Below are 23656 nucleotides of genomic sequence, written 5' to 3'. Positions count from 1 at the left end.
GAACAATAGTCCAGTTGCGACAAAACTAGGGCCTGTAGGACCTGCCCTGTTGATAGTGCTGTTACGAAGGCAGAGCAGCAATTTATTATGGACAAACTTCTCCCCTTCTTAGCTACTGTTGTATAAATATGTTTTAAACATTACTGTTTACAATCCAGGGTAACTGGGTGCATGTTTATTAGTAACTGAGATAAGCAATTTCATAAATGTGTCAAGTGCAGCGTCTGGTTGCTCCTCATTACACACCACGGACCAACAAATATTATTTACATCAACAACATAGGAATCACTACAAAACGTATTGTATGACCTCTTATACACTATATTAGGGCCAACCTTTGGAACTTTGGTTTTCCTAGATATGGCTACTATATTGTGATCACTACATCCAATGGATTTGGATACTGTTATAAAGCAAATTTCTGCAGCATTAGTAAAGATGTGGTTAATACATGTTGATGATTTCATTCCTGTGTTGTTTGTAACTACACTGGTAGGTTGACTGATAACCTGAACCTAGTTGCAGGCGCTAGTTACAGTTTGAAGCTTTCTCTTGAGTTGGCAGCCTAATGAAAGCCGGTCAATATTTAAATCACCCCAAAAATATACCTCTCTGTTAATATCCCATACATTATCAAGCATTTCACACATGTTATCCAGATACTGACAGTTAGCACTTGGTTGTCTATAGCATCTTCCCACCAGAATGGGCTTTAGGTGAGTGTAACGAGTTTCCTCCTCCTCTTCGTCTGAAGAGGAGAAGCGGGGATCTGACCAATACGCATCGAGGTAGTTTGACATAATGATTTATTAACAGAACCGAAAGAACACGAAGAACACTTGATAAATTACAAAAACAACAAAACGACGTAGACTGACCTAAACATGAGAACTTACATAGACACGAAGAACGCACGAACAGGAACAGACTACATACACGAACGACAACCGAAACAGTCCCGTGTGGTGCGACATACACAGACACGGAAGACAATCACCCACAAACTAACAGTGAAAACAGCCTACCTATATATGATTCTCAATCAGAGGAAATGAACAACACCTGTCCCTGATTGAGAACCATATAAGGCTAATTAACAATCACACTCCCACATAGAACAAACAACACAGACTGCCCATCCCAACTCACGCCCTGACCAACTAAACACATACAAAACAAGAGAAAACAGGTCAGGAACGTGACAGTGAGACAGATCAACCTGTAGCTATATGACTTCAACAGTATTTAACATGAGATCCTCTCTAAGCTTTACAGGAATGTGGTTCTGAATATAAACGGCCACCTGTGGCATCTCTGTCCTTCTGTAGATCTTATAACCATGTATTGCTACCACTGTATCATCAAAGGTGTTATCTAAGTTTCAGAGATAGTCAGAATATGAATATCATCTGTTACTAGCAAATGACTGATTTCATGAACCTTGTTTCTTAAGCTACATATGTAAACGTAAACTATTTTGAGCACTTTTCTGGGATGCTTGCTTGTTTTTATTGCTTTACTGGGAAGGTAGACATGCTCATGTTATTTATGTTAGTGCAGGGTGAGCTGCACACAGTGGACTTCCTACTAGGGCACACCGCCTCACTGCTAACAGTATCACTCTGGTTCATAGGCACATGATTACTTCAAGCAATAGCTGTGGGATCAGCAGAGGCATTCAGGGCAGTAAGAGGGACATAAATTAGGTTACTTACATTGTGTCTTCCAACGCCCCTGGGATAATGTACATTTGCTGAAGCATTATGACAACTCAGTGACACAATGGTAGGGATTAAATGAGCTGGGCTTGGGTCATTGATAAGTCATTGTCTCAACAATGCTGTGAAAGGATCCAGGAACCCAAATGATTTGGGTGGATCCCATCCAACTCAAAATATTTGTTTCCAGAAGGTATCAAAATTGTCAATAAATATGACACCCACAGAGCTGCAATAGTCTCGTAGCCAGTTATGGAGGGCGAAAAGTCTGCTGAACCGTTCAGTGCCATGATTTAGAGAGGACAGAGGGCCAGATATTGTGGGGCGCTTGTTGGTGTCAAGTAGTGACCCAATCTGTTCTTTAAAATCCATCTTCAGCTGTTCTGAGCTGCCCTTCAGAATGTCATTGAATCCCACTTGAACTATGATAGACTCAATTTCCTGATGCTGGTTTAAAATGTTTGGCAGAAGCTTATTGATGTCATGTAAAGGTTTTGCTCCAGGGACTGAGACATTTGTCACTATTGAACTGCCCAATACAACGGCCTGAGAAGGGAATTGAGAAATCCACCCATTCCAACCCAATGTGTGCGTGGATGTTTGACTGCATGCGCACGCGTTCATGTGTGTGTCTGTATGTATCTATAAAGGACAGGGATCTGAAGAGCTAATGAGTGACGCTACCCCAGGCTACTGCCACTACCACACACACATCCCCTCTTGATCCCCTAATAGTCTAGACACTAATCATCGCTAACTCCTATAACCCTAAAGCTATCATTCCCATATGACCGATGCTAAGGTAATTAGCGATAGCGACCAGGCTAGCCTCACAGATACAGTGGGGAGAACAAGTATTTGATACACTGCCGATTTTGCAGGTTTTCCTACTTACAAAGCATGTAGAGGTCTGTAATTTTTATCATAGGTACACTTCAACTTTGAGAGACGAAATCTAAAACAAAAATCCAGAAAATCACATTGTATGATTTTTAAGTAATTAATTTGCATTTTATTACATGACATAAGTATTTGATCACCTACCAACCAGTAAGAATTCCGGCTCTCACAGACCTGTTAGTTTTTCTTTAAGAAGCCCTCCTGTTCTCCACTCATTACCTGTATTAACTGCACCTGTTTGAACTCGTTACCTGTATAAAAGACACCTGTCCACACACTCAATCAAACAGACTCCAACCTCTCCACAATGGCCAAGACCAGAGAGCTGTGTAAGGACATCAGGGATAAAATTGTAGACCTGCACAAGGCTGGGATGGGCTACAGGACAATAGGCAAGCAGCTTGGTGAGAAGGCAACAACTGTTGGCGCAATTATTAGAAAATGGAAGAAGTTCAAGATGACGGTCAATCACCCTCGGTCTGGAGCTCCATGCAAGATCTCACCTCGTGGGGCATCAATGATCATGAGGAAGGTGAGGGATCAGCCCAGAACTACACAGCAGGACCTGGTCAATGACCTGAAGAGAGCTGGGACCACAGTCTCAAAGAAAACCATTAGTAACACACTACGCCATCATGGATTAAAATCCTGCAGCGCATGCAAGGTCCCCCTGCTCAAGCCAGCGCATGTCCAGGCCCGTCTGAAGTTTGCCAATGACCATCTGGATGATCCAGAGGAGGAATAGGAGAAGGTCGTGTGGTCTGATGAGACAAAAATAGAGCTTTTTGGTCTAAACTCCACTCGCCGTGTTTGGAGGAAGAAGGATGATGAGTACAACCCCAAGAACCCATCCCAACCGTGAAGCATGGAGGTGGAAACATCATTCTTTGGGGATGCTTTTCTGCAAAGGGGTCAGGACGAATGCACCGTATTGAGGGGAGGATGGATGGGGCCATGTATCGCAAGATCTTGGCCAACAACCTCCTTCCCTCAGTAAGAGCATTGAAGATGGGTCGTGGCTGGGTCTTCCAGCATGACAACGAAACGAAACACACAGCCAGGGCAACTAAGGAGTGGCTCCGTAAGAAGCATCTCAAGGTCCTGGAGTGGTCTAGCCAGTCTCCAGACCTGAACCCAATAGAAAATCTTTGGAGGGAGCTGAAAGTCCGTATTGCCCAGCGACAGCCCCGAAACCTGAAGGATCTGGGGAAGGTCTGTATGGAGGAGTGGGCCAAAATCCCTGCTGCAGTGTGTGCAAACATGGTCAAGAACTACAGGAAACGTATGAGCTCTGTAATTGCAAACAAAGGTTTCTGTACCAAATATTAAGTTCTGCTTTTCTGATGTATCAAATACTTATGTCATGCAATAAAATGCAAATTAATTATTTAGAAATCACACAATGTGATTTTCTGGATTTTTGTTTTAGATTCCGTCTCTCACAGTTGAAGTGTACCTATGATAAAAATTACAGACCTCTACATGCTTTGTAAGTAGGAAAACCTGCAAAATCGGCAGTGTATCAAATACTTGTTCTCCCCACTGTATGCCTATGTGTTCACTGGAGTTCATTGTGAAGAAACCCTAATCATGTAAACGGGTTGTTTAAGACACATTACTAGAAGGAGCCCTGTTGTGATGGATGTGTGTGTGTGTGTGTGTGTGTGTGCGTGCGTGCGTGCGTGCGTGCGTGCGTGTGCCCTTCCCAGTGTATTGCTCTCCCCTGCTGTCAGTGTGTGACCATATGAATATTCTAAGCAGTTGCATTTGCTAAACTACAGTAATAAAACACAGAACTAAACAAATATAATGCATACCATTTTGTTCCATTGTCTTGCGGTGGGTTAGTTGAACTTGCTGACTGCATGTTGCAGCACAGGTTTAGAGAAAGAGTTGTAAACCATGAGTTGGGCTACTACTGTATGGCCTTGGTCCTCTGGTTAGCTAGTACCTACATCACTGTACTAGATAGGATTCTACTTGACTGTTGCACATTTTAAACAGGGTTGTTCGAGCCCCGAATGCTGATTGACTGAAAGCCCTGGTAAAGTATATCAGACCATATACCACGGGTATGACACAAAATTACTTAGTAACCAGTGTATAATATCAATAAAGCACCTCCGAGGTTTGTGGTATATGGCCAATATAACACGGCTGTATCCAGGCTGTATACCACACCCCCCCGGGCCTTATTGCTTAATTATACAACATTTGGTTTGGAATTCCCATTGTCTATCCTGCCCATGGTATACTCGACAACATACACATGGCCACGTTAATAAAATGTGCCATGGTTTACGTCATTACCTAACAACGTACTACTACTACTACTACTACTACCACCACCACCACCACTACCACCACCACCACCACAGATCTACTGTCTCATCTGCCCAGCCATGCAATTTATAAACTTGATCTCCACTGTAAAAAGCATCTAGACATTATCTCCAACATTGTTTGAATATTGAAATTTGATCTCAAGCTGTCCCATAGTAATGAGCGTGTCGGGACAAGACAGACAGGCAGCTTTTCTCAGCTAGTTGAAATCATTCATCAGCATAATTTTTATGGATATATACAAAGAAATATCAATATAAAAACAGGTCAAACAAAACTAAACGCAGCTAGTTTTCTGTCTTTCCAGCTTCAGTCAGAAGTGATTGTGTTAGCTGTATAGTTGGCTAGCTAGCAAGAGGGGTAAGAGCCTCCATTGCAATCATTTTTGTTTGCCATAGCAACCTGCAAAGTTCTGGAACTATCAACAATGCTTGGGTAGTTTTGCTTTACATGGCAGTCAATACGAATAGAACTAACGACCAGAGAATGCCTTACATTGCACTTGACAACCAGTGTTAGTGAATGGAGCCTCAATGAATAATCTGAGTGTCACGCCTTGACCTTAGAGATCCTTTAAATTCTCTACTTGGTAGGTCAGGGTGTGACTAGGGTGGGAAATCTATGGGAAATCTATGTTTATATTTCTTTGTTGGCCGAGTGGCTGATGGTTGGCTGATGGTTCCCAATCAGAGGCAGCTGTCTATCGTGTCTCTGATTGGGGATCATACTTAGGCAGCCCTTTATCCCACCTTCAGGTGTGGGATCTTGTCTTTGTTTGTTGCATGGGTTGCACTCCTAAGCTTTTCGTTCGTTGAGTTGTTTATTGTTTTTTTGGTGGAACATTTTAATAAAGAAAATGTACGCCTACCACGCTGCACCTTGGTCTTATTCGAATGACGGACGTTACAAAAGATCCCACTACCAACGGACCAAGCAGCGTGGTCAGGAGGACTGGACCTGGGAGGAAATCCTGGATGGAGCAGGACCCTGGACAAGGGCCGGGGAGTATCGCCGTCCTAAGGAGCAGATGGAGGCAGCGAAAGCGGAACGGCGACGTTACGAGGAGTTAAACCAACAAAGCAAGCACGAGAGGCAGCCCCCAAATTATTTTGGGGGGGTGGCACACAGGGAGATTGGCAGAGTGAGGGTTCAGACCTGAGCCAACTCCCCGTGCTTACCGTGGGGAGCGAGTGACCGGTCAAGCACCGTGTTATCTGGTTCTGCGCACCATGCCTTCAGTTCGCCAGCACAACCCAGTGTGTCCTGTGCCAGCTCCCCACACTTGCCGTGCTACAGGGGGGATTCAGCCAGGATGCGTTGTGCCAGCTCTACGCTCCAGACCTACAGTGCGCCTCCACGATCCAGCATATCCTGCGCCGGCTCTACGCACTATGCCTCCAGTGCGCCTTCATAGCCCAGTGCGTCCCGTGCCAGCTCTCCACACTCACCGAGCTAAAGTGGGTATCCAGCCAAGCTTCCAGTACGTCTCCTCAGTCCGGTGAGACCTGTTTCGGCTCCAGGTACGAAGCCTCCAGTGATTATCCATGGTTCGAAGCCTCCAGTGATGATCCATGGCACGAAGCCTCCAGTGATAATCCATGGCACGAAGCCTCCAGTGATGATCCATGGCCCAGAGCCTCCAGTGATGATCCAAGGCACGAAGCCTCCAGTGATGATCCATGGCACGAAGCCTCCAGTGATAATCCATGGCACGAAGCCTCCAGTGATGATCCATGGCCCGGAGCCTCCAGTGATGATCCAAGGCACGAAGCCTCCAGTGATGATCCATGGCCCGGAGCCTGTAGTGGTAGTCCAGGGCACGAAGCCTCCAGTGACGATCCGTGGCCCGGAGCCTGTATTGACGATCCATGGCAAGGAGCCTGCAGCGACGGTCCTCGGTCCGGAGCCTCTGGCGACGGTCCCCTGTCCGGAGCATCCGGCGACGGTCCCCAGTCCGGAGCCTCCGGCGACGCTCCCCAGTCCGGAGCCTCTGGCGACGGTTCCCAGTTCGGAGCCTCCGGCGATGATCCACGGTCCGGTTCCTCTGGCGACGATTCACGGTCCGGAGTCTCTGGCGACGATCCACGGTCCGGTATCACAGAAGCTGAGGGATCAGCGTCCCAAACCGGGAGCTACGTCCCAAACCGGAGCCGCCACCGAGGGTAGATGCCCACCCGGACCCTCCCCTATAGGTTCAGGTTTGCGGCCGGGAGTACGCACCTTTGGGGGGGGGGTACTGTCACGCCTGACCTTAGAGATCCTCTAAATTCTCTATTTGGTAGGTCAGGATGTGACTAGGTTGGGAAATCTATGTTTATATTTCTTTGTTGGCCGAGTATGGTTCCCAATCAGAGGCAGCTGTCTATCGTTGTCTCTGATTGGGGATCATACTTAGGCAGCCCTTTTTCCCACCTTCAGTTGTGGGATCTTGTCATTGTTTGTTGCATGGGTTGCACTCCTAAGCTTTTCGTTCGTTGAGTTGTTTATTGTTTTTTTTTGGTGGAACATTTTAAAAAGAAAATGCACACACCTTGGTCTCATTCGAACGACGGACGTTACACTGAGGTCATGTTTCTCACCTCTAGGGATGTGGTACATTTAAGTGATAATGCCAGAGAAGCCGGTGTTTGGAGTATATATTGGCACGGGTGTTGTTAGGCCAGAGACGAAGTCAAGGGCTGGCAAACCGTGCCAATATATCTTCCAAACACCAGTTTCGAGGGCATAATCACTTTTATGCAATGGGTTACCAACATATTCAAATGATGATTGACATATTTTCATAAAAAATGTTATTTTGATTAATTTATTTGTACTATTTAATCCTTCCACAAGATGTAGTCCCAACACAAATCTAGGGTTGCTACCCAAGCCGGCTGGTCGTTCGTTCTATTGGTTCGGTTGCCAGAGACGTGACCCAGTTGTTCAGTCTTTTTGTTCTGTATCTATGGACGCGACCCAGTCGTTTGTTCTAAATGTTCCATTGTCATACTGGCTGGCAACATTCTTATCCCTTGCTTGCTAGCTAGCCAACTACGGCTAACTTACAGTTACATCAAACAGTGCAGACAGAATAACAACAGTCACTGCATTTGTTTAAGCTGTTTTCTAGTGACATTTATTTGGATACATCCATAACAATGAGCTAAGGAGGCACGATTTCACCTGGCATAGAAAATGTGCTCTCTCGTCAGGACACTGTTGTTCAGAGGAGCTAGCCAACAACACAGCGAACACAATCACTTCAAACTGAAGCTGGAAAGGCTGCAAAGTAGCTTCATTTTGTTTAACCTTTTTTCAACTGACATTTCTTTGTATATATCCATAAAAATTATGCCAGCTGATTCTTGAGTGGCTGAGAAACACTGCCTGTCTCTCTCTCTCTCATCCCGACTCCCGACCCCTACACGTTCATTACTATGGGATAGTTGGAGATCGAATTTGAATATTGAAACAATGTTTCAAATGTTGGCTAGACAGACAGCAAGGTTTAAACAAATCCCCGCTGTTGAAAACTAAATGTTAGTCTAAAAGTAATGTGAGATAATGTTTAGATGCTTTTTATAGTGGAGATCAAGTTTATAACTTCACTGCCTGGGCTGATGAGACAGTGGATTGCGCAGTCAGATGGAACAAAGTAAATTTTAAGGTCAAAGGCATTTTAAGGTCAAAGATTTAGCCGGTGGTAACTTGTGGAATAGACACCGGCTGGAATGCGCTTTTAACCAATCACCATTCAGGATTAGACCCACCCATTGTATAATCCACCAATGGAGTGTCTCACAGCTCAGGAATGGGGGGTCTGGTGGTGTACAGAGCCTAATATAGCACATGCCAGCATCTTGGAGAGATGACAACAGTCAGGTGTTTCGGCTTTTTTCTCTGTCAACTTCTCACTCACTCACTCACTCACTCACTCACTCACTCACTCACTCACTCACTCACTCACTCACACACACACACACACACACACACACACACACACACACACACACACACACACACACACACACACACACACACACACACACACACACACACACACACACACACACACACACTTCTCCCCTTCTTTCCCTAGTCCTTGCTTCGTCTTTGACATGGGAGATTAAGTAATGCTTAAACAAATCCCCCTTTCTCTCCTTTTATCCTTCCTGGTGGACTAGCTCTAAGAAAGCATTCAGGCTTGTGCACACTGTTTACAATCACGGTTCCAATTCTGCCTCTATACCCTACAGTCCACCCCTACACATTTCATATAGATTTGAAATGATTGGAAAGGTTTTAGTTTCATATGGCCGTCCCATAGGCTAGATGGAATTTTCACAGTATATTCCTCATACCTATTTAAAATATTTTCAGATCTACACAAAGTACCTAGGGCTAGGGTTTAGGGATTGATTTGGAATTGGGCAAGACTGTCTGTCTGTCTGTCTTACAATTACATTGGAAGCAACATTCTTTCCGCAATATTAAGCTGATCCACCCCCTAAAAAAAAAAAGACTGTCTGTCTGCTCAAAGGCCCAAAACCATTTCCGCTAACATAGGAAACCAGAAAAAGGAATATATGGTTTCTCTTGTTTTTCAAGAGAATGTTTGAAAATAACAGAACAAAATGTTTTATTCAAATGTGACAGGATATATTGTTTTCATTGTGATAATATGTATTCCCTACATCCCTCTATTCCTCTCTCTGACGGTTCATTTGGGAAGCAGAGGATGCGGTCAAAGTGATCCCAGGTGTTTCCTGTTGGCCATCTGATCTCTTGCGCCTGTCTCTCCACTTCCTATGCTCCCTCCATCCTTCTCTCTACCCGTATGGAGATTCATAGTCAGGGAATTTGTAATCATTTGTTGTTTAATGACCAATACATTTCCGATACATTTTTAGAGTTGGTCCTCCAGATTGGAATGACTAGGCAGGGCAACAGCCAAAGAAAGATGGCGTTATCTGTTAGTTATACAATATTAGTTGGTATTGCATCATGTTACTGTGCATTACTTTGCTGAGGCATATCCTCTTGAACAAGCACAATGTTTTGAGATTTGATTATGGATCTATATGGAAGTAGTCAAGCAGAAGTAGTCCCAGCTCAAACCTGGCTGGTGGATGAATACGTGTGTGTACATGTTATCCTCTCCCTGACCTCATCACAGCTCTGGATGCTGGATTCATACTAAGCCAGATAATTACACCATCAAGCGGCTGATTCCACTTGGGAAGAAACTGGAACAGCCCACAAGCCCCACGGTGGCCATCTTGGAACACTATTGAACCGTTGCGCAATTATTGTAACGTTGTTGTTGTGATAAAAAAGCATTTAGTGAATTGTATTCTATATTGGATCCAGGGAAAATTGTAGCTGACAAAGGCAACATTATTTTAGGCAAAACATGATGTGTGTACAGTATTGCAGTGCACATAGTAGCAGAATGTATACTATGTCAATACCTTTCTGTAGCCATACTATCTGTTAATGGCACAACAATGGCATGAACATTTGGTTTTATTCAGGGGGGTTTTCTCATGTTTTGCAGACGGACCAACAGTACGCCAACAGCGTGGCTGACAACCTCAAACGCCTGTAAGTACCGTGGCATGATGGGATGGTGTTTCCATGGAGACCTGTCTATTTGGGCTCAGGGGGCTCAGGATGTGGAAGAGGGAGTGCTTGTGTGTGTGTGTGTGTGTGTGTGTGTGTGTGTGTGTGTGTGTGTGTGTGTGTGTGTGTGTGTGTGTGTGTGTGTGTGTGTGTGTGTGTGTGTGTGTGTGTGTGTGTGTGTGTGTGTGTGTGTTTTTACATGACTAGTTAATGTGTGTGTGTTTGCTACCTGTGTTTAATGTTTGCATGTTCATGTGCAAATGTGAGTGTGTGATGTATTTGTTATAAACTCAGCAGAAAAAGAAACGTCCTCTCACTGTCAACTGTGTTTATTTTCAGCAAACTTAACATGTGTAAATATTTGTATGACCATAACATGATTCAACAACTGAGACATAAACTGAACAGGTTCCACAGACATGTGACTAACAGAAATTTAATAATGTGTCCCTGAACAAAGGGGGGTCAAAATCAAAAGTAACAGTCAGTATCTGGTGTGGCCACCAGCTGCATTAAGTACTGCAGTGCATCTCCTCCTCATGGACTGTACCAGATTTGCCAGTTCTTGCTGTGAGATGTTACCCCACTCTTCCATCAAGGCACCTACAAGTTCCTAGACATTTCTGGGGGGAATGGCCCTAGCCCTCAACCTCCGATCCAACAGGTCCCAGACGTGCTCAATGGAATTGAGATCCGGGCTCTTCGCTGGCCATGGCAGAACACTGACATTCCTGTCTTGCAGGAAATCATGCACAGAACGAGCAGTATGGCTGGTGGCATTGTCATGCTGGAGGATCATGTCAGGATGAGCCTGCAGGAAGGGTACCACATGAGGGAGGAGGATGTCTTCCCTGTAACTCACAGTGTTGAGATTGCCTGCAATGACAACAAGCTCAGTCCAATGATGTCGTGACACACCGCTCCAGACCATGACGGACCCTCCACCTCCAAATCGATCCCGGTCCAGAGTACAGGCCTCGGTGTAACACTCATTCCTTCGACGATAAACGCGAATCCAACCATCACCCCTGGTGAGACAAAACCGCGACTCGTCAGTGAAGAGCACTTTTTGCCAGTCCTGTCTGGTCCAGCGATGGTGGATTTGTGCCCATAGGCGACGTTGTTGCCGGTGATGTCTGGTGAGGACCTGCCTTACAACAGGCCTACAAGCCCTCAGTCCAGCCTCTTTCAGCCTATTGCGGACAGTCTGAGCACTGATGGGAGGGATTGTGCGTTCATGGTGTAACTCGGGCAGTTGTTGTTGCCATCCTGTACCTGTCCCGCAGGTGTGATGTTCGGATGTACCGATCCTGTGCAGGTGTTGTTACACGTGGTCTGCCACTGCGAGGACGATCATCTGTCCGTCCTGTCTCCCTGTAGCGCTGTCTTAGGCATCTCACAGTACAGACATTGCAATTTATTGCCCTGGCCACATCTTCAGTCCTCATGCCTCCTTGCAGCATGCCTAAGGCACGTTCACGCAGATGAGCAGGGACCCTGGGCATCTTTCTTTTGGTGTTTTTCTTAGTGTCCTTAGTGTCCTAAGTTTTCATAACTGTGAACTTATTTTCCTACCATCTGTAAGCTGTTAGTGTCTTAACGACCGTTCCACAGGTGCTTGTTCATTAATTGTTTATGGTTCATTGAACAAGCATGGTAAACAGTGTATAAGCTCTTTACAATGAAGATCTGTGAAGTTATTTAGATTTTTACGAAGTATCTTTGAAAGACAGGGTTCTGAAGAAGGGACGTTTCTTTTTTTGCTGAGTTTACTTGTGTGCATGTCATGCTTGATCTCTGCTTGAGTGTGTAAGTCCTTGATCTATTCGACACGTGTGCACATCTGTCTTCTTTGTGTGTGCATGTGTCTATTTGAATGTATGTTTGTGTATGTGTGTGTGTGTGCAATTGAACGTGTCCTGTTTACATTCCATCACACACACACACACACACACACACACACACACACACACACACACACACACACACAAGTTATTTAGATTTTTACGAAGTATCTTTGAAAGACAGGGTTCTGAAGAAGGGACGTTTCTTTTTTTGCTGAGTTTACTTGTGTGCATGTCATGCTTGATCTCTGCTTGAGTGTGTAAGTCCTTGATCTATTCGACACGTGTGCACATCTGTCTTCTTTGTGTGTGCATGTGTCTATTTGAATGTATGTTTGTGTATGTGTGTGTGTGTGCAATTGAACGTGTCCTGTTTACATTCCATCACACACACACACACACACACACACACACACACACACACACACACACACACACACACACACACACACACACACACACACACACACACACACACACACACACACACACACACACACACACACACACACACACACAGTACAAAATAAGCAACCTAAATAGAATTCACAACCACAAAGGACTCAACAACAGAGAAAGAGGTCTCCTTGGGAATGCCTTTGTGTTTTAACACTGTTCCTGTCTGTTTACCCTTAGGGCTGTAGTGTAAATCTGAGTGCCTTCAGAATCCATGGGGGTTCTCCTACTTTACTTTGACTCCACATTGCTTGAGGCACTTGTTTGCTCTACATTGCTCTACAACTATGTGGATATAGGTAATGTTAATACACAGTGAAATATTTAGTCAGACTATTGATGTTTTGACGTATGAGTGAGAATATGTACTTTCTAAACACAAAAGGATACAGATTAATGATAGTGTGCATTCAAAATGTTAAAATACCTAATATCTTTCTTATAAAATAGTGAGGGGAATAACATAAAATACTGGCTGATAAGTAATCCTAGTTGCATTCACACCAGCACTAGAGAGTAAATGAACAACAGTTTCATATTAAATAAACACATGCATACAGACACATGCTTTTCTGTTTACTGGCTTTGTCTGATCTCTGGAGAGAGACAGAAACAGATCTGTCCCATTTTATTTCTCTCTGTCTCTCTCTCTCTCTGTCTCTCTCCTCCCCTCTCTCTTTCTTTCTTCCTTCCTTTCTTTCTCGCTCTCTGTCTCTCACAGACTCAAACACAGACATACACACACAAACACCACTTTCCATCCTGTTATTAGTTTCCTCCTAGCACCTTATCTAAACATGCAGAATCCTCCCCACAACATGCCCACGGTGCAGGTTTTAGTGCCTACTGTTTTAGACTCCTGTTTGTCTTTTCCTGCCGAGTTGGCCATTTCGACTCAAGATAATACCAGTGGTCACTTCATCGCTGTCACTCCCTACATCTCCTAAGGGGTCACCTCACCTCAGGAGAGGTGCTGCGTTCCAAATGACACCCTATTCCCTATATAGTGCACTACTTCTGATCAAAGACTAGTGCTGAGTGATTAGTGCTTTTGGAGGTTGTTTCGGTTCAATTATTAAAAAATAATCAAGGATTTCAGTTTCAATAATGTGGGTTGAATGCTGTAACAACACAGAATAAAACAATAAATAAAAGTCCCATGATGGTAGTGACTGACATTACTGCTTATCACTTATTAACCATAATTTATTCAAATTACTTAAATAAAATATTTCAGTTGTTGTGTATATTACATTTGTTTTATTTGAAGACTTTATTATTTCATTCCAAGTCATCTCATCTCTATAGAGCTGTTGGCTATGCTGTCTGATGAAATCACTATTTTGGTAGTTCCTTAAAGTAAATAAGGCATACTTTTTATGATTGCTGAATACAACTATCAATCACTTAGATCATGTATTTTCAGGTAGAGATACCTCACGAAGCAACTACTCTCTATCCCTCAAGATCGTGCGTTCTTCTCACTTCTACCTATCTGTGTCTCTCCCACATTAACCTAACTAACGTAGCTGGTGTAAAAGAAACACACGAACCGGAGAAGTAGGTGCGCAATGGATTATGGTCATTGTAGTTAATTACCACGTTTTCTGCGCTAAACTATGTAGAATATTGGCCTGTTGGAAGCTACAACTCTAGAGAAACTGTGCGTTGAGCTCACAGAAATGGAATTCAAATAATTTAACCAACGTCGGTCAATTAGTTGTTTAAAAATTAAAAAACGAAAAATAATTTGCATTTATGTTAATCGCTCAGCACTACCAGAACCAGATGGGCCCTCGGGAAAAGTAGTGTACTACATAGAGAATAGGGTGTCATTTGGGATCGAGGCTGGAGATGGCTATGGGGGTGGATGGAGGGAAGGGGGAAGTGAAGAGGGGAGGAGGGAGGTTGAATGTCCCCCCTGTCACCTCGACATTCTCTCAGGGAGATTGAAGACCCAGGAGAGAGGGGTTGGGTGTGTGTGTGTGTGTGTGTGTGTGTGTGTGTGTGTGTGTGTGTGTGTGTGTGTGTGTGTGTGTGTGTGTGTGTGTGTGTGTGTGTGTGTGTGTGTGTGTGTGTGTGTGTGTGTGTGTGTGTGTGTGTGTGTGTGTGTGTGTGTGTGTGTGTGTGTGTGTGCACTATTGTGAGTTAGTGTGTGGTTCCTCAGGCACACACACCTCTCCTGTCCTGGCTGATTGACAGGGTTAGTGATTACACACTTGACACCTGACCCCTGTCTCTCTCCTGAATGGCTCGTCTCTCTGTCTTCATACATTGTTATCTGACACCTTCCTCCCACGGAGATGTTACAGCAGGGGTGGTGTGTGTGTGCTCCTGTCTCCATCTCCCCTGGTTACCAACTATCAACCACCTGACCAGAAAGGAAGTCAATAGTGTTTGTGGAAAGGGTGGCAGGGACCCACATACTGTTGTGTCTGTCTGTCTGCCTGCCTGTCTATCTGCCTGTTTGTGTCTGCCTGTGTGCCTGTCGGTCTGTCTGCCTGTATCTATCATAACTGTGTCTATGTGATAGTTGTAGATAGTAGTAGTTGAGATTTTTCAACTCTTTCTCTTCCCCTCTCTCTCCCCCTCGCCCCCACTCTCTCCTCTCTCTGTCAGGTTTCCAGTGGAGATCCAGTCAGGTCTTCTGGAAGTCATATCTCCATCTGTCCACTTCTACCCCGACTTCTCCCGCCTCAAAGAGTCCTTCGGAGACCCCAAGGAGAGGGTCAGGTAAGACTGCAGCCTTCTCAGCAGTTTTCACAATTGTCTGAGGGTTCAACTGCAGTTCATTTCAGGAGACAAGTTGAAATGTAACTCATGTCTTGAACCTTGGTCCATTGTTTGGTTAGAAGATTCCAAGACGATTTGTTAAAATGGAACTGGGCCACAGGAGATTGGTGGCAACTTATTTGGGGAGGATGGGCTTGTGGTAATGGCTGGAGCGGAGTCAGTGGAATGGTATCAAATGCATCAAACATGGTTTCCATGTGTTTGATGGCATTCCATTTGCTCCGTTCCAGCCATTATTATGAAACATCCTCCCCTCTGCAGCACCCACTGAACTGAGCGTGTGTGTGTGTGTGTGTGTGTGTGTGTGTGTGTGTGTGTGTGTGTGTGTGTGCTGTCTTGTTGAGTCTGACATGAGGAAGCTCTCCACTGCTCTGTCCTTGTGTGACTTGATGACATCACTTCAGTGTCACCCCTTCTCTCTTCACTTATTTAGCACCCTGCTGTGTGTGTGTGTGTGTGTGTGCGTGCGCGTGCGCACCTGCATGCGTGTGTGAATATGTAATGTGCATGACTGTGCATGCATTAGCCTCTGTGTCTGTCTGCCTGTCTGTTTGTTTAACTGACTGTCTATGTATGGACAGTGCTTTCAGAAAGTATTCACACCCCTTGACTTTTTCTAAATTTTGGTGGGATTAAAATGGATTAGTAGTTTTTTGTAAACGATCTACACAAAATACTCAGTAATGTCAAAGTGGAAGAAAAATTCTAACGTGTAAAAAATGTATAAAAAAGAAAACACGTATGTATGTATGTATGTATATATATATATATATATATATATATATATAGATTCTACCGTTCAAAAGTTTGGGGCCACTTAGAAATGTTCTAATTGCGAGTTCCTCTGTCTTCTGTCTGTGTTCTTTTCCCCATCTTAATCTTTTATTTTTATTGGCCAGTCTGAGATATGGCTTTTTCTATGCAACTCTGCCTAAACGGCCAGCATCCCGGAGTCTCCTCTTCGCTGTTGACGTTGAGACTGGTGTTTTGCAGGTACTTTTTAATGAAGCTGCTAGTTCATGCCTTGTGAGGCGTCTGCTTCTCAAACTAGACACTCTAATGTACTTGTCGTCTTGCTCAGTTGTGCACCGGGGCCTCCCACTCCTCTTTCTATTCTGGTTAGAGCCAGTTTGCGCTGTTCTGTGAAGGAAGTAGTACACAGCGAGATCTTCAGTTTCTTGGCAATTTCTCGCATGGAATAGTCTTCATTTCTCAGAACAAGAATAGACTGAAGAGTTTCAGAAGAAAGGTTTTATTGCTTCTTTAATCAGGACAACAGTTTTCAGCTGTGCTAATATAATTGCAAAAGGGTTTTCGAATGATCAATTAGCCTTTTAAAATGATTGGATTAGCTAACACAACGTGCCATAGGAACACAGGAGTGATGGTTGCTGATAACGGGCCTCTGTACGCCAATGTAGATATTCCATAAAAAATCTGCCGTTTCCAGCTACAATAGTCATTTACAACATTAACAATCTCTACACTGTATTTCTGATCAATTTGATGTTATTTTAATGGACAAAAACATTTGCTTTTCTTTCAAAAACAAGGACATTTCTAAGTGACCCCAAACTTTTGAACGATAGTAAACTCAAAAAAAGAAACGTCCTCTCACTGTCAACTGCGTTTATTTTCAGCAAACTTAACATGTGTAAATATTTGTATGAACATAACAAGATTCAACAACTGAACAAGTTCTACAGACATGTGACTAACAGAAATGGAATAATGGGTCCCAGAACAAAGGGGGGTCAAAATCAAAAGTAACAGTCAGTATCTGGTGTGGCCACCAGCTGCATTAAGAACTGCAGTGCATCTACTCCTTATGGACTGCACCAGATTTTCCAGTTCTTGCTGTGAGATGTTACCCCACTCTTCCACCAAGGCACCTGCAAGTTCCCGGACATTTCTGGGGGGAATGGCCCTAGCCCTCACCCTCCGATCCAACAGGTCCCAGACGTGCTCAATGGGATTGAGATCCGGGCTCTTCGCTGGCCATGGCAGAACACTGACATTCCTGTCTTGCAAGAAATCACGCACAGAACGAGCAGTATGGCTGGTGGCATTGTCATGCTGGAGGGCCATGTCAGGATGAGCCTGCAGGAAGGGTACCACATGAGGGAGGAGGATGTCTTCCCTATAACACACAGCGTTGAGATTGCCTGCAATGTCAACAAGCTCAGTCCAATGATGCTGTGACACACCGCCCCAGACCATGACGGACCCTCCACCTCCAAATCAATCCCGCTCCAGAGTACAGGCCTCGGTGTAACGCTCATTCCTTCGATAATAAACGCGAATCCGACCATCGCCCCTGGTGAGACAAAACCGTGACTCGTCAGTGAAGAGCACTTTTTGCCAGTCCTGTGACGGTGGGTTTGTGCCCATAGGCGACGTTGTTGCCGGTGTTGTCTGTTGAGGGTTTACCTTACAACAGGCCTACAAGCCCTCAGTCCAGCATCTCTCAGCCTTGTGCGGACAGTCTGAGCACTGATGGAGGGATTGTGCGTTCATGGAGTAACTCGGGCAGTTGTTGTTGCCATCCTGTACCTGTCCCGCAGTTGTGATCTTCGGATGTACCGATTCTGTGCAGCTGTTGTTAGACGTGGTCTGCCACTGCGAGGACGATCAGCCGTCCGTCTTGTCTCCCTGTAGCGCTGTCCTTGGCGTCTCACAGTACAGACATTGCAATTTACTGCCCTGGCCACATCTGCAGTCCTCATGCCTCCTTGCAGCATGACTAGGGCACGTTCACGCAGATGAGCAGGGACCCTGGGCATCTTTCTTTTGGTGTTATTCAGAGTCAGTGGAAAGGCCTCTTTAGTGTCCTAGGTTTTCATAACTGTGACCTTAATTGCCTACTGTCTGTAAGCTGTTAGTGTCTTAACGACCTTGACACAGGTGCATGTTCATGAATTGTTTATGGTTCATTGAACAAGCATGGGAAACAGTGTTTAAACTGTTTACAATGAAGATCTGTGAAGTTATACATATACACACACACACATAAAGTGCCTTCGGAAAATATTCAGACCCCGTGACCTTTTCCACATTTAGTTTTATTACAGCCTTATTCTAAAATGTATTAAATAAAACTATTTCCTCATCAATCTACACACAACACCCTATAATGACAAAGCGAAAACAGGTTTTTGGAAAATGTAGAAAATGTATTATAAACAAAAAACTGAAATATTACATTTACATACATTTTCAGACCCTTTGCTATGAGACTCGAAATTAAGCTCAGGTTAATCCTGTTTCCATTGATCATCATTGAGATGTTTCTACAACTAAATTGTAGTCCACCTGTGGTAAATTCAAATGATTGGACATGATTTGGGAAGGCACACACCTGTCTATATAAGGTCCCACACTTGACAGTGCATGTCAGAGAAAAACCAAGCCATGAGGTGGAAGGAATAGTCCTTAGAGCTCCGAGGCAGTATTGGGTTGAGGTACAGATCTGGAGAAGGGTACCAAAAATTTCTGCAGCTTTGAAGGTCCAAAAACACAGTGGCATCCATTATTCTTAAATGAAAGAAGTTTTGAACCACCAAGACTCTTCCTAGAGCTGGCCACCCGGCCAAACTGAGCAATCGGGGGAGAAGGGCCTTGGTCAGGGTGTTGACCAAGACCCCGGTGTTCACTCTGAAAGAGCTCCAATGTTCCTCTGCAGAGATGGGAGAACCTTCCAGAAGGACAACCATCTTTGCAGCACTCCACCATTTAGGCCTTTATGGTAGAGTGGCCAGACAGAAGCCACTCCTCAGTGAAAGGCACATGACAGCCCGCTATGAGTTTGTTAAAAGGCACCTAAAGACTCTCAGACCATGAGAAACAAGATTCTCTGGCCTGATGAAACCAAGATTGAACTCTTTGGCCTGAACGCCAATCATCACATTTTGAGGAAACTTGGCACAATCCCTACAGTGAAGCGTGGTGGTGGCAGCATCATGCTGTGGGGATGTTTTTTAGACTTGTCAGGATCGAGGCAAAGATGAACAGAGCAAAGTACTGAGTGTTCCTTGATGAAAACCTACTCCAGAGCGCTCTGGACCTCAGACTGGGGCGACTGTTCACCTTCCAACAGGACAACGACCATTAGCACACAGCCAAGACAACACAGGAGTGGTTTCGGGACAATTTCTGAATGTCCTTGAGTGGCCCATTCAGAGCCCGGACTTGAACTCGATCGAACCTCTCCGGAGAGACCTGAAAATAGCTGTGCAGCAACGGTCCCCATCCAACCTGACAGAGCTTGAGAGAATCTGCAGAGAAGAATGGGAGAACCTCCCCAAAAACAGGTTTGCCAAGCTTGTAGCGTCATACCCAAGAAGACTCAAGGCTGTAATCGCTGCCAAAGGTGCTTCAACAAAGTACTGAGTAAAGGGTCTGAATACTTATTTAAATGTTTTTTTAATTTTCTACATTTGCTCAAATAAAAAATAAAAACAGTTTTTGCTTTGTCATTATGGGGTATTGTGAGGGGGAAAAAGCAATTAAATGGTGAGAAATGTCTCAGTCCCTGGAGCAAAAACGTTGTGCTTTCCAGGAGCACGAGTACAGGACATCAATAAGCTGCTCCCAAACATTTTAAACCAGCATCAGGAAATTTAGTCTGTCAAAGTTCATGTGGGATTTAATGACATTCTGAAGGGCAGCTCAGAACAGTTGAAGATGGATTTTAAAGAACGGATTGGGTCACTACTTGACACCAACAAGCGCCCCACAATATCTGGCCCTCTGTCCTCTCTAAATCATGGCACTGAACGGTTCAGCAGACTTTTCGCCCTCCATAACTGTCTACGAGACTATTGCAGCTCTGTGGGTGTCACATGTATTGACAATTTTGATACCTTCTGGAAACAAAGCTCATATTTTGAGTTGGATGGGATCCACCCAAATCATTTGGGTTCCTGGATCCTTTCACAACATTGTAAGGCTGCGTTGAGACAATGACTTATCAATGACCCAAGCCCAGCTCATTTAATCCCTACCATTGTGTCACTGAGTTGTCATAATGCTTCAGCAAATGTACATTATCCCAGGGGCGTTGGAAGACACAATGTAAGTAACCTAATTTATGTCCCTCTTACTGCCCTGAATGCCTCTGCTGATCCCACAGCTATTGCTTGCAGTAATCATGTGCCTATGAACCAGAGTGATACTGTTAGCAGTGAGGCGGTGTGCCCTAGTAGGAAGTCAACTGTGTGCAGCTCACCCTGCACTAACATAAATAACATGAGCATGTCTACCTTCCCAGTAAAGCAATAAAAACAACCAAGCATCGCAGAAAAGTTCTAAAAATAGCCCACGTTAACATATTAACAGAGTCGATTTCCGCGCTTGTAAACCCAGGGTCGTTACAATATTTAGCTTAAGAAACAAGGTTCATGAAATCAGTAATTTGCTAGTAACAGATGATATTCATATTCTGACAACCTCTGAAACTCACTTAGATAACACCTTTGATGATACAGTGGTAGCAATTAGAGGTCGACCGATTCATCGAAATGGACGATTAATTAGGGCCGATTTCAAGTTTTCGTAACAATCGCAAATCTGTATTTTTTTTACACACCTTTATTTAAGTAGGCAAGTCAGTTAAGAACACATTCTTATTTTCAATGACGGCTTAGGAACGGTGGGTTAACTGCCTTGTTCAGGGGCAGAACGACAGATTTTTACCTTGTCAGCTCGGGGATTCAATCTTGCAACCTTACGATTAACTAGTCCAACGCTCTAACCACCTGCCTCACGAGGAGCCTGTCTGTTACGCGAATGCAGTAAGAAGCCAAGGTAAGTTGCTAGCTAGCATTAAACTTATCTTATAAAAAACAATCAATCAATCATAATCACTAGTTATAACTACACATGGTTGATGATATTACTAGTTTATCTAGCGTGTCCTGCGTTGCATATAATCGATGCGGTGCGCATTCGTGAAAAAGGACTGTCGTTGCTCCAACGTGTACCTAACCATAAACATCAATGCCTTTCTTAAAATCAATACACAGAAGTATATATTTTTAAACCTGCATATTTAGCTAAAAGAAATCCAGGTGAGCAGGCAACATTAACCAGGTGAAATTGTGTCACTTCTCTTGTAGGGTGTATGCAACAGTTTCCGCGCTTGGGCTCATTGCGAACTAATTTGCCAGAATTTTACTTAATTTTGACATAACATTGAAGGTTGTGCAATGTAACAGGAATATTTAGACTTATGGATGCCACCCGTTAGATAAAATACGGAACGGTTCCGTATTTCACTGAAAGAATAATGTCACGTCCTGACCTTAGAGAGCTTTTTATGTCTCTATTTTGGGTTTGGTCAGGGTGTGATTTGGGTGGGCATTCTATGTTCTATTTTCTATGTTTTTGTATTTCTTTGTTTTGGCAGGGTATGGTTCTCACTCAGGGACAGCTGTCTATCGTTGTCTCTGATTGGGAACCATACTTATGTAGCCCTTTCCCTCCTTTCTGTGTGGGAAGTTAACTTTGTTTGTGGCACATAGCCCTTAAGCTTCACGGTTGTTTTGTATTGTTTATTGTTTTTGTCGGCGTCATTTCTAATAAAAAGGAATATGTACGCTCACCACGATGCGCTTTGGTCCACTTCCTTTGACGGCCGTGACAAATAAACGTTTTGTTTTCGAGATGATAGTTTCCGGATTCGACCATATTAATGACCTAAGGCTTGTATTTCTGTGTGTTATTATGTTATAACTAAGTCTATGATTTGATAGAGCAGTCTGACTGAGCGATGGTAGGCACCAGCAGGCTCGTAAGCATTCATTCAAACAGCACTTTCGTGCGTTTTGCCAGCAACTCTTCACAATGCTTCAAGCATTGTGCTGTTTATGACTTCAAGCCTATCAACTCCCGAGATTAGGCTGGTGTAACCGATGTGAAATGGTTAGCTGGGTGCGCGCTAATAGCGTTTCAAACGTCACTCGCTCTGAGACTTGGAGTAGTTGTTCCCCTTGCTCTGCATGGGTAACGCTGCTTCGAGGGTGGCTGTTGTCGATGTGTTCCTGGTTCGAGCCCAGGTAGCGGCGAGGAGAGGGATGGAAGCTATACTGTTACACTGGCAATACTAAAGGGCCTATAAGAACATCCAATAGTCAAAGGTATATGAAATACAAATCTTATAGAGAGAAATAGTCCTATAATTCCTATAATAACTACAACCTAAAACTTCTTACCTGGGAATATTGAAGACTCATGTTAAAAGGAACCACCAGCTTTCATATGTCCTCATGTTTTCTTACATGGCACATATTGCACTTTTACTTTCTTCTCCAACAATTTGTTTTTGCATTATTTAAACCAAATTGAACATGTTTCATTATTTATTTGAGGCTAAATTGATTTTATTGATGTATTATATTAAGTTAAAATAAGTGTTCATTCAGTATTGTTGTAATTGTCATTATTACAAATAAAAATTACAAATAAAAAAATCGTCCGATTAGTTGGTATCGGCTTTTTTTGGTCCTCCAATAATGGGTATCGATATCGGCGTTGAAAAATCATAATCGGTCGACCTCTAGTAGCAATACATGGTTATAAGATCTACAATAAGATATACAGAAGGACAGAAATGCCAATGGTGGCCGTTTATATTCAGAACCACATTCCTGTAAAGCTTAGAGAAGATCTCATGTTAAATAATGTTGAGGTCATATGGCTCCATGTTCATCTGCCTCACCTAAAGCCCATTCTGGTAGGAAGCTGCTACAGACAGTCAAGTGCTAACAGTCAGTATCGGAATAACATGTGTGAAATGCTTGATGATGCATGTAATATCAACAGAGAGGTATATTTTCTGGGTGATTTAAATATTGACCGGCTTTCATTAGGCTGCCAACTCAAGAGAAAGCTTCAAACTGTAACTAGCGCCTGCAACTAGGTTCAGGTTATCAGTCAACCTACCAGTGTAGTTACAAACAACACAGGAATTAAATCATCAACATGTATTGACCACATCT

General features: G+C 43.9%; 1 protein-coding gene across 1 annotated transcript in view; it reads left to right on the top strand.

Moving 5' to 3' along the window:
• The window catches only part of LOC139574427 (alpha-1,3-mannosyl-glycoprotein 4-beta-N-acetylglucosaminyltransferase B), a 178337-nt gene that overhangs the window by 83579 nt on the left and 71102 nt on the right, over positions 1-23656 (top strand). The window contains exons 5-6 of the mRNA XM_071398984.1: positions 10502-10548; positions 15486-15599. Coding sequence (XP_071255085.1) covers positions 10502-10548; positions 15486-15599 — 161 coding nt within the window. The remainder of the gene's footprint in view (positions 1-10501; positions 10549-15485; positions 15600-23656) is intronic.

Source organism: Salvelinus alpinus, chromosome 4 (genome assembly GCF_045679555.1).
Source record: "Salvelinus alpinus chromosome 4, SLU_Salpinus.1, whole genome shotgun sequence".
Taxonomy (NCBI): domain Eukaryota; kingdom Metazoa; phylum Chordata; class Actinopteri; order Salmoniformes; family Salmonidae; genus Salvelinus; species Salvelinus alpinus.
The sequence above is the reverse complement of the archived record's forward strand: the minus strand, read 5'-3'. Positions and strand labels throughout refer to the sequence as shown.